The 12,025-nt window shown below is 47.7% G+C and overlaps 1 protein-coding gene across 1 annotated transcript in view; it reads right to left on the bottom strand.

Annotated features, from left to right (window-relative positions):
• Positions 1-12,025, bottom strand: part of LOC120930475 (electrogenic sodium bicarbonate cotransporter 1-like) — a 644,541-nt gene that overhangs the window by 237,843 nt on the left and 394,673 nt on the right. The window contains exon 10 of the mRNA XM_040341656.1: positions 4,818-4,867. Within this exon, the coding sequence (XP_040197590.1) occupies positions 4,818-4,867 (50 nt within the window). The remainder of the gene's footprint in view (positions 1-4,817; positions 4,868-12,025) is intronic.

Below are 12,025 nucleotides of genomic sequence, written 5' to 3' on the forward strand. Positions count from 1 at the left end.
CCCTTCATTGGTTGCCAGTAAAAGACAGAATCACTTTCAAGGCACTCTGTCTAATACATAATACATATATATGTTGATATGTCTTTAAAGTTATGCATTGTGGGATTAGAAGTACCGGGAGATATGGACTCCATTGACACTTAGTAGGAACAGACTACACTTCCCACAATGCCCTGCCTTATTGGAGCACATGATACCTCAGCACAGACTTATGGGGGAGGTTACATAAGGACAGGGAGGAGCTGACTTCTCTCTCTCGGGACCTGCATCTTCTCCTCTGCGGAGCTGTGTGGAGCTCCACAGCCAAGCTGTTAGGCCTGAAGCCTGGGCCTGAATCCACCGGAAGGCCGACCATCTAGAGAGAAGCAAGACCAAGGGTGCCCAGCCTGTGTTCCAGGAGACCGGAGAGTTTGCCAGCTAACGATTGAAGAGCAGTGGGGAGCCAGATACCGGAGACCGTGTGCTACGGAGCAGTGACTGATTGTTTGTCTTTGTGAAGTACTCAGGCGGATCGGGTCTGTTCTGGTGAGAGGGCACATGCCCAAAGTTTTCTACCTCACGTCAGCTTATAACTTAGTGTCACTCCATAGGCCGGAGCCACGTGTTGATATATGACTGAAACTGAGAGGCCTAGCAAGTTAAGAGTTATACCAGCATAGTACTGACGGTGACCGGAGATCAGTTCACCCGCATTGGTGTTTATCATACCCTGTTTGACTGAGTTTATTCCTCCTTTTACCCTTTCGGATTACAATTTAAAAGTGGACCAACGGCTGCAACATTAATTTTGTTCTTGAAAGGCATCCGGGAGCTGTTAGAGCCAGGCCTGACAAAAGGTTATTTACACTAGCTGTTCTGCAGGACTGCCCTCTAGGGGGAGCTTGCGAGCATAGACTGCATAAAGTAACAAAAAAGGTACATAGCATTACCCTGTTAGTATTAGATTCCCCTTTCTTTACTTGCTGACTCTTGCAAGGGCCCTTGCAGAGTCATTGTGTGTTAATACCTGTGTATAATCTATATGTTATTCAAACCCTTTTCATTTGCTTTACCATATGCAAAGTAAAGTTATTAGTTGGTTTAAATATATTAATTGTGTGACGTGTGTTTACTCCTGGGAGACGTTCGGGGGCTATAGCTCGGTGGGATTAAGTGCACAAACCGTTTGGGGAACATAAAAAGGCTTTTATTCATAGATCAACGAAAAATAAGGCTTTTCTCAGCACACATGGAAAAACGTATAACAGAAAAGCCTGCTTAGCTTCAGCATCAAATAAAAGTCTGCTTATCTTCAGCACCAAAAATAAGTAAAAACAAAACACATACAGTTCGTTGGTAGATGGGTCTTCACCCCCTGTATTCCAAAAAGTCCTCACTCAGGGCCGGCCCTACCATGGGACCCGATGGTACCATTGTACCAGGCAACACTTTCAGGGGGGCAGCAAATTTCCTGCCTGCACGCCATCCCATTCCGCCAGCTCCACTCTCCACTCCACTGTGGGGCTAATTGCCGCCCGACTGCTCCTCCCGTTCCGCTCTCCGCTCCACTGTGGGGTTAATTGCATGTATAGAGCCATAACCGGTCCTTTTTATACTCCTATATACATGTATAGAGCCATGATAGGTCCACTTTAGTTATCATGATATAAAATAATGGATGTGGGGGCATTTTGGTGGGCGTCATTTTTTTTTTGGGGGGGGGGGGGGCAGCATTTCATTCTTGGTACCAGGCAGCACAATGTCTTGGGCCGGCACTGTCCTCACTGTATTCTGACCAGCAGCTATCAGACTCCACACTCCAATCTCCACACTCCTTCACACACCTCCAGCACAACTTCCTGTTTAAATGGGTGGTTCTCTGGGAGTGTTAACACCTTGTGTGCTGGCTCCCAGTGTTTAGGAGTGGAGACTCTTTCCCACCCAAATAGCACTTTAGAGCCTCCAGAATTCCAGGCCCCTAATTACTCTATCAAGAACTGCGAGCCAGTCCTCCCTGGATTAACTCTTACCTGGAATCCTTCACCCACTTTGGGTGACCCCCTGAACACTCTTCCCGCTATTTAAAGGGACCATAGCCCAAATAGTGGTGCTGTATAGCACCCGTCCAGGACCCAACCCTGGCGTCCTGTACAATATATATATATATATATATATATATATATATATATATATATATATATATATATATATATATAATCATACATTTTTATATAATAAAGATAGTTAACCACTGCCCATTTTTAGGACATCCCTGTATGTCCTTGGGTTCGAGTGGTTATATCAAGGCCATGGCTGCAGCTGCAATCATGACCCTGGTATCTTTATTTTTAATTTTTATTTCCAGCCGGTGATGCTGAATAAAGTTAAAGCAATCTGAGCAGCTAAAGAGCCGCTGGATCAATTTTACATGCGGCAGAATGTCCCACTCCTCCCACCGCCTTCCCAAGCTCCCCAGTGCTTGTGCACAAAGGCAAATGCATACGTCCATCTAGTAATGATATGTAAACGATGTTCACATCCAGGGCCGCTGATAGGGGGGGGGACCACCAGCCCTCCTGTAGGGGGCCCGGGCAAACAAGGGGGGCCCGGACAGCAGAGGGAATCATTGTGGTCGGATGGAGGGGCAATTACAGAATTACTTCCCTCCCTTCCTATTCTGCCTGCTTCCGATCCCCCTCTGTGCCCCATGGCACTGTACTGCCCCCCATGGCACTGCTGGCTTACCTGTCTCATAAAAAAAATTACAAATAAAATACATTTTTACATTCTTTAAAAAATTATATTAAAAAAAGTCTAAAGATTTTTTCAAAACTATTTAAAAACGGGCCTAATTCACACAGGTTTGTGTCCGCTAATAATGATTTTAGTGTATTTGTTTGTGAAAATATTGTTTTGATATATTTGGGGGGGGGGGCCTGGGGGGCCCTGTCAGGTAGGCTGTACGGGGCCCCGTGATTTCTAACAGCAGCGCTGTTCACATCATACATGTGAGGTGGTGCCATGAATGTTACAGTAAGGTGACCAGATTTTTAAAATGAAATCCGGGGACATATTTTTTCTGTACCAGTAATGGCGACAATCAGCGACTCTCTGCCAGTCGCCTCACAGCCTCTCAAGTCTTACTCTCCGGGCCCTGGCTACTAATGGATGGGGAGCAGTGGAAGATCACTCCACCAGGGAAGGCAAGGAGATAGGCAGGTGGCTGGCCAGGATTTAAACCAAGGCAGAATAACATGCAAGCGAAGCTGAATGGGCATGCGCCCGAAACTGAAGAAATATTCCCTCCGCTCTGTTTAGCACATGATCATCAGAAAGGGGCACAGATAATGGGAAAAATACAACCCCCTCATGCTAGTAGGCACGGCGGAGCAGGGGGGTGTAATTCTACTATTTTTAATTTAATTCTGCACTGACTGTCTTTGAAATTGCCCCTGCCCCCTATTAAATCCAATCTGGGGACAAAACCAGGGACAGACTTGGTCCGGGGACTGTGTCCTCATACAGGGGACTGTCCCCTGAAACTGGGGATGTCTGGTCACCCTATGTTACAGGGAGAGCAATAACTATAGCACCAGATGTCATGTGTAACTCTAAACTGGTAACATTTTAAAGGCTTTTAAAGCATTGCCTACTGAGATTTTTAAGTACAATAGTTTGGCTCCGTTCCATGGGCAAACACAATTTTAAAGCGTGACATGTATAGTAAAGTATCTATTTACTTTGTGTAATATTATCTATTGTATTTTATCCAACAATTGGATATTATATTGTGTTTTTGTTCATTAAAAATGATCAAAGTGTATTTTTTTCCAAAAAATTGCGTTTGAAAAAACCTCTACATAAATACTGTGCGACGCCTAACCTGGGGGTTGACAACTCGTCGTTCATGGGCAGGTGACGTATAGACTGCGATCCTTCCTTGCCAACCCCCAGAACCTGGACAGGAGAGACGGTGGGGACTGGATATACTGGAACCAATCTGTATTTTCCTCCTGCAGAAGCTAAGGTATACTTTGCCTCCTCTCCCTTCCACCAGCATTCAGCTGCCACAGGAGGAAAATACAGGTGACTGGTACCCATATATGCCATCCCTCCTGTCCTTATTCCTCTGCTTTCTGCTGCCCGGGCCCCCGTGTGCTTCCCTACCCCCCCCCCCCCTACAGCCACAGTGCTGCTGGCTTCCCCTCTGGGAAGCCAAGAAAAGGGCCAGTGAATATGTAATTTATTGGCCTCTTCCTTTTCTGAATGAAGACAATGATTTATCAGTATTGATCACTCACTGTATTCATTCATAACTGAAGCATAGTAAACAGTGTTTACTATGCTTCAGTTTGTGAATGAACAGGAAGCCGCTCAGCACAGAACACTTTCCATTCATTCACTGTCCAGTGAGGCTGCAGAGAAAGGGACTGGGGAATCTCAGTCCTTTTCTCTGTCTCAAACAAGACCCCTGATATTTCACCAAGGCGCCCCAATGGAGTTCATAATTTTTTTTTTTTTTTAAATTATAAATAAAAATTAAACTATTGACACCGCCCACTGCATTACTGACACTGTCCACTGAGCAATCATTATCAGTCAGGTTTCAATGATTCCTGGTCATAAAAAAAGTAAAGAAATGGCTTAATGTTTCTCATAATGCAGTTTTCTGCTACAGAATAAAACTATGTTCAATGATTTCTGCCCCTCCCCCCCCCCCCCCAAATTTCTTCTGATTTGCTGCGCAAAATTGCAATGTCCTTAAAGAAGTCTATATGTTGCTCATAATGCATGGAAAAACATTGTCATAAGTTAGAAATGCATTAATAAAAACATACCTTAGAAAAAAAGGAGTCATAGGATGCTAAATTCCATGCAGACAAATTTCCTGTCACAAAACAAAAATACATTAGTTTCAAATAAAGTCTATTTCTTCTCTTCTGACACCATTAGCCTTCTAATACTTACAAAATGTCATCGCTAATCAGTGAGCTACATAATAAAGGCATTTGATATTTAACCTTTTCACTGCCACCAATGCTTTTATGAAATCTATGTTTGTAAGTACAACTATTACTCTTTTAAAAAATAAACGGTAAAAACGGTATTATGCTATGGTCCGTTTTCTGTTATTTATGATTCACGGACCACATTTGTGAAGGAGATAGTGATCCCACGTTTGGACGATTCATTCCTGGGGCATCTGGATCCTGTGTTTGATCTATGGACGGAGACCATACCTTGTTAATGCTGTTTATACCTGTCACTCTGGTAAGAGGCTTTCCATGTGGTGGCGGTTCTCACGGATGTTATAACGTTCACTGTGGTGCTGTTTGTCTCGGATGTTGACACCAATGAGATTTATCATCTATTGGGACTTTTTCCACATGACTGATTTATATGTTTGGTTATTTTATGTTTATTAATTATCTAGCTTGATTGCTAGTTGTTGGCGCAGTTTTTTCTTCTTTTGTATCTTATTTGTGTTTACACCGTTTGCTGCAGCCTTCTGGTTCATCACTATTTTATTGCTTTTTGTTGGGTTAGCGCAATTTTTTTTGTTATACCAATGTAAATGTTACTTAGGCCCCTTTCACACTACTGCGGCTTCAAAATTGGACCAAAGTAGTGCAGGGACTACTTTGAAGTCTGAAGGACTTGAAGTCATACTAATATAAATGGTTGTCATTGGAAATTATGGGAAACGACTTGTCATGCTACTTTGCCATCACAAATTGTGGGACAAGTCGTATGAGTGTGAAAGGGGCCATAAGCCCCAAAACACACTATTAGATTTTCTGCAGATTTTTGTCTTCAGATTTACCAAAACCATGCAGTGCAAGGGCCTGCCTGATTGCATACAAATTTAAACTCTAATACCGCGTACACACGATCGGGTCGTCTGATGAAAACGATCCGATGGACCATTTTCATCAGACAAACCGATCGCGTGTGGGCCCCATCGTTTATTTTCCCATCGGTGAAAAAACTTAGAACCTGTTTTAAAATTATCTGATGGTTAAAAAAACGATAGAAAAAAATGTCTGTGGGCAAGTCCATCGGTTAAAAATCCATGCATGCTCAGAATCAAGTCGACGCATGCTCGGAAGCATTGAACTTCATTTTTCTCAGCACGTCGTAGTGTTTTACGTCACCGCCTTCTGATACGAACGGATGTTTTAACTGATGGTGTGTAGGCAAGACTGATGAAAACGGAAAATTGTATACTCACCTTTCCGTAATTTTCCTTTCCTGACGCATCTTCATGGCAGCACACACTGGGTTGTGACTCCGCCCCCACAACCTGACAGGATTGGTTAGCTATAAATCCGAAGAGGAGACACCCGGCATCATTCTCCGTAAATATCATCATTGAACAACAGGGTGGGCAGCTGTGTGCTGCCATGAAGATGCGTCAGGAAAGGAAAATTACGGAAAGGTGAGTATACAATTTTCCGTTTTCCTGACGCATTCATGGCAGCACACACTGGGAAATAACTCGCTAGTCGGGCGGGTTTAATGCAAAAGTATTTTATTTCTTATAGAGCCGAAGAATTGGCCCTGAAGATAGATCTGCCAAATTCAGAAGTCGCCAACAGAGCGGCGTCCACCCTGTAGTGGGTGATAAAGGTATGCCTGGAAGACCAGGTTGCTGCTCTGCAGATGGTCTCCGAAGATACTCCACAATATGCTGCTCAAGAGGTAGCCACTGCCCTGGTTGAATGCGCTTTGATGCCCTCTGGGATCTCCAGCTGTTGAGTGGAATATGCTTTCTCGATAGCCTTAACTAGCCAAGAGGCGATGGTCCGAGAGGTGGCTGCCTGGCCTCGTCGGGCTCCGTGAGGTATAATCAGGAGGGAGTCTGATGACCGAAGGTGGATAGTGGCCGACAGGTAGTTGGAAATCGCAGACTTAATGTCCAAGGCATGCGGTTCACCATCTTCGTTAGAGAGGCATGGCAAGACGATATCCTGGCCGTAATGGAAGGCCGAAGTAACCTTGGGGAGGAAGCGATCCGAAGGTCTCAGTATCACCCTGTCGGGCAGGAAAACTAAGTATGGCTCCTTTGACATGAGAGCTTGTAACTCCGACACTCTCCTAGCCGAAGCAATGGCAATGAGGAAGGACAATTTTAGGGTCAGGTCCCATAAAGAGATTGAGTTGAGTGGGAAGAAGGGTGGATTGGACAGCCCCTCCAGAACCACTGAGAGATCCCAAGCCGGAAAGGATGGTCTCCTGGGCGGTCTGATTTTAATACATGCCTTCATGAACTGAACTATTAAAGGGTGCAGGGCCCATCTAGTGCCTGTTTTGGCAGACAGAGCGGAGATCTGTACCTTTAGGGTGCTTGAGCTCAGGCCTTTGTCAATTCCCGTTTGCAGGAATTCCAGGACCTGGTAAGGATCCGGAGAGGCGTGATTCCAACCTCTGAGTTGTGCCAAGTGGGCGAATCTTTCCCAGACTCTGGTGTAGACAGTGTTCGTGGTGACCTTCCTGGCCTGCATTAAGGTTGCTATAACTGCCTGGGAACATCCCTGCTCCCTAAGTCTAGCCCTCTCAACCTCCAGGCTGTCAAGTGGAGTCTGTCTGGAGCCGGATGGAGGAGCTGACCTTGGTGAAGGAGGTCTGCTGAGACCGGTAGGTGGATTGGAGGCCGGGTATTGAGCTGCAGGAGAGTCGTGAACCACGGTCTCCTTGGCCAGAATGGGATTATTGCGATCACTGTGGCTGATGACCTTCGGAGCCGAGATAGAAACCTTGCTATCAAGGGAGTTGGGGGAAAGATGTACCCCAGGTTGAAGTTCCATGGATGAAGAAGGCAATCTGTCCCTTCTGCTGTCGGAAAGGGTACTCTGGAAAGAAACCTTGCGCATTTGGCATTTGCCGGTGTTGCTGCCAGGTCGATCTCTGGGGTCCCCCATGTCTCCGTCAGAATGGAGAATTCCCGGAGGTTCAGAGACCACTCGTTGTTTGAACGAACTTCCCTGCTCAGGAAGTCGGCTAACGTGTTCTGTGCCGCTGGAACGTAAACTGCTCTCAGGTCCAATAGGTGAGCCTGTGCCCATTCCATTATGGGGTGAACCTCCTCTAGTAGAGTGTGGCTTCGATTACCGCCCTGTCTCTGGACATAAGCTACCGCTACCTTGTTGTCCATCCGGATTAGAATGGTCTTCCCCTGCAGCAGAGGCATGAAGGCTAAGAGTGCCTGGAACGCAGCTCGGAGCTCTAGTATGTTCGAAACTGTGCCCCTGGCGGGGAAGTGCCATGGTCCCTGGGCTGTCTGGTCCCGGTAGTGAGCCCCCAGCCCTTCTCGCTGGCATCTGATGTCACGATCTCCGGGCTCGGAGGAGCTATAGGTCTGGATCTCCTGAGGTTGGGAGGATATATCCACCACAAAAGAGCAAGCTTCACTCGGCTGGGGATCCTGATGTGTTGGTGCATTGAAACTCCGTCCCACTGTCTTAGAAAGGTGTTCTGGAAGGTTCTCATGTTCCATTGGGACCACTGTATCATGGGAATAGTCGACGACATTGAGCCCAGCACGCTGAGGCAGACTCTGGCTGACGCAAATTGGGAGGGCAGTAGATTCCGTACCTTCCGAACTAGAGGTTCCACCTTCTCTAGGGGCAGCTGTACCCTGTTCTGTTCGGTGTCCAACTCTGCTCCCAGGAATATCATCACTTGAGAAGGTTGCAGGCTGCTCTTCCGCCAATTGATCAGCCAGCCGAAACTCTGAAGGGTAGAGATCAGGATCTCCCGTTGGAGGAGCAGAGTCTCCTGGCTCGCTGCTAAAAGCAGGATATCGTCCAGATAGTGATGCACCCGGAGCCCCCTCTCCCTGAGGAGTGCTATGAGAGGTAGGAGGACTTTTGTGAACGTCCTGGGTGCCGAAGAGATGCCTACCGTTCGGCATCGGAATTGGAAGTGATGTTGGCTGATGGAAAAGCGTAGAAACTTCTGGAAAGCAGGATGAATTGGTACGTGAAGGTAGGCGTCGGAAAGATCCACTGACAGCATCCAATCTCCTAGATTCACTGCCAGAAGAATAGACTGGAGACTTTCCATCTAGAAAGCTTCTATCTGAATTCTCTTGTTGAGTCGCTTGAGGTCCATAACGGGCCGAAGGTCCCCTGACTTCTTTCGGACCAAAAATAGAGGGGAATAGAATCCCCTGCCTCTTTGGTGCGAAGGAACTTCTACGACTGCTCCCTTCAGAATAAGCTCTGAAACATATTGAAAGAGAAGCTTCCTCTTGTCCAGAGAAGACTGAATCTTGGTGGGTTGGAAGACGGTGTGAGGTAATGCCCCCATAAAGTTCCTCTTGTGACCCTGATCGATCGTGGAAAGAGTCCATGGGTTCTTTATGTGCTCTGACCAAACTTGTGCGAAAGCCCTGAGCCTGGCGCCCACCTGAGCTGGGTGGGCAGGCAAAACTTCAAAAGGACTTTGGTTGGTCCCCCGCAGTAATGGCCTTGGCCTTCTGAGCTCTTGCAAAGGGAGGGCGAGTAGATCTCCAATCTCTCCAATCTCTCCTCAAGTCCTTGCCGGGGCGATAGGTTCTGGCTTCTCTGTACCTGTCCGGAAGGTTACGCCTGAAGGTGGGACCCTTCTGAGGCTTAGGCCTCCTGTCCAAGGGAATAAGCCCCGACTTTCCTCCAGTGACCTTGGAGATCGCTGAGTCCAACTTAGCGCCGAACAAGTGTGTGCCATCATACGGTATCTTGCACCAATTGGACTTTGATGCTGTGTCAGCGACCCAAGGCTTCAGCCATAAGGCTCTGCGGGCCATCACAGAGGCTAGCATGGATCTAGCCGTGGAGCGAATGGCGTCTACTGAAGCTCCTGCCACAAAGTCGCCTGCCAGTCTGATCTCCTGTAAAGAGGATATCACCTCCCCTTGGTCCGTACCTTCTAGGAGGGCCTTCTCCGCCTGGGCTGCCCATGTGGAAATGGCTCTGGCAACAGCCGCCGTGGTAATAGCTGGTCTGCAAGCTCCCCCTGCCGACGAGTAAGCTTTTTTTAGCTCCAAGTCGATCTTGCGATCGAGAACATCTCGGAACGAGACCGCGTCTTCTATAGGCAATGTGACATGCCTGGCGAGCCGCATTAGGGATGAATCAACGATGGGAGCGTTGATGAGGGTACAACTTAGCGAGTTTATTGGACATACCAGGCCGCTTATCTGGTTTTTCCCACTCGTCCTTGATGAGGTCCTCCAATTCCTCAATGAATGGGAACAGCTCGGGGTCCCTCCTTAATTCTGGGAAGTATTTCCCAACCTTCGGTGGTTCCGCCACAGGCTCTTCCCAGCCTATGGCCTCCTTAACCGAGCGTGCAAAGGGTTCGACCAGGCTAAAATCAAAGCCTGACATCATGTCATGCTCCTCCTGATCGGGAAAGGTTCCTGCCAGCTGGGCATACGGACTGAAGGCTGAAGAGGTGCCCGGGGTGGGCTCATCGCAGGCCAGAGGGGCCATGGACCAGGCTGCTTCCTGCGCAGGTTCTCTTGTGCGATCAGAAGCGACTCCAGCATCCGTCTCCCTTTCCTTTGTTGCTTCATTGAAGCAGGAGTGACAGGCTAGTTTTCCTGGCATTGCAGTAGCACCGCATACCCAGCAAGCGTTTGCTGCAGGACGGGCATGGTAATGTTCACGGTGCACTGAGGGAGACCGTCTGCGGTGGGACCGGCTGCGACGGGAGCGGCTGTGGCGTGATCGGCTATGCCTTGATCGGTGGTACCGGGAGGATGATCTTGACCGACTCTTGTGGGACCTCCTGCTTGATGCATGCCTGGATCTTTCCCTGCGTCGTGGGCATGCGTCTCTGGGCCTGATGGGACTGCAACAAAAAGCAGTGTTCAGTGGCCGGCTCTCTTTTGTCTCTTCAGTACTTACCACTACTGATGGCCTCCATACCTTGTTTGTTGGAAGTGGTCTGCTAGGGCAGTGGGTTCCATGGAGTGAGCAGAGACAGCAGCAGATAGGAGCTGGAGGAAAGCAAAAGAGTAGTTAAAAAAAGGAAAAAGAGATAAAATAAGGTAAGCCTGGAAGGGGAGGAGAGCTGGATACCTAGGAGAAGAAATTCCCGGAAGAAACGGCAGAGCAGCAGCCTTAGGAAAGGAAAATAGCAAAAAGCACTTTTTAAATTCGGCGCCGCCGTCGCGGCGCTGATGACATCATCGCGCATGCGCAGTAGCGCCGCGCGCGTCCTGTCGCCATTTTGGATGAGGGCGAGGGAAGCTGCCAGCGTCATCAGAACGCTGCGCGCATGCGCAAAGCACATGGGGGGACGCGGAGGAGCGGGGGGGGAAGCATGGGACTACACAGTCCAGCAGACCCAGCTGGAACAAGGTAACATGTGAGAAAAACAATACCACACACAGGGAAAGCCTACAGGTGCATTAGCTGATATGATAGAAATACCTGGATAGAAGGTGGCCCACTGCCTGTGTTCTAAGCTCATTTAGAGCTTGTAACTGCCAGGATACTGCCGGGATTTAGCCCCTGAGACCACCAGAGCGGGGATCCCCCCATAGAGCTCTATTAGAGACTGTACAGGGGGGACTTCCAAACAGGAGAGGCTGAACCTGCTGGGGCGATAGCGGTAGGAGGCAAGCTTATACGTCCTTGTCAGGTGAGGATAAAAAAAGAAAATGATGCCGGGTGTCTCCTCTTCGGATTTATAGCTAACCAATCCTGTCAGGTTGTGGGGGCGGAGTCACAACCCAGTGTGTGCTGCCATGAATGCGTCAGGAAAGTCAGCTTCATCGGATATCTGATGAAAAAATCCATCGGCCCATTTTCATCATTTTCATCGGATGAACCGATCGTGTACGTGGCATTAAGGTTTGAATATATGGTTTTGGTAAATCTGAAGACAAAAATCTGCAGAAAATCTAATACTGTGTCAGGTTAAAAAAGCCACATATCCATCCACTTCAACCAATCAATGGTTCATGCCTCTCTTCTAATACATGGGCAATATTTCATTTATTGTATAGCCATCCTTTATTCTGTAAAGAGCTGCACAAACTGTGCACTAAAAA

Source organism: Rana temporaria, chromosome 3 (assembly GCF_905171775.1).
Source record: "Rana temporaria chromosome 3, aRanTem1.1, whole genome shotgun sequence".
NCBI lineage: Eukaryota > Metazoa > Chordata > Amphibia > Anura > Ranidae > Rana > Rana temporaria.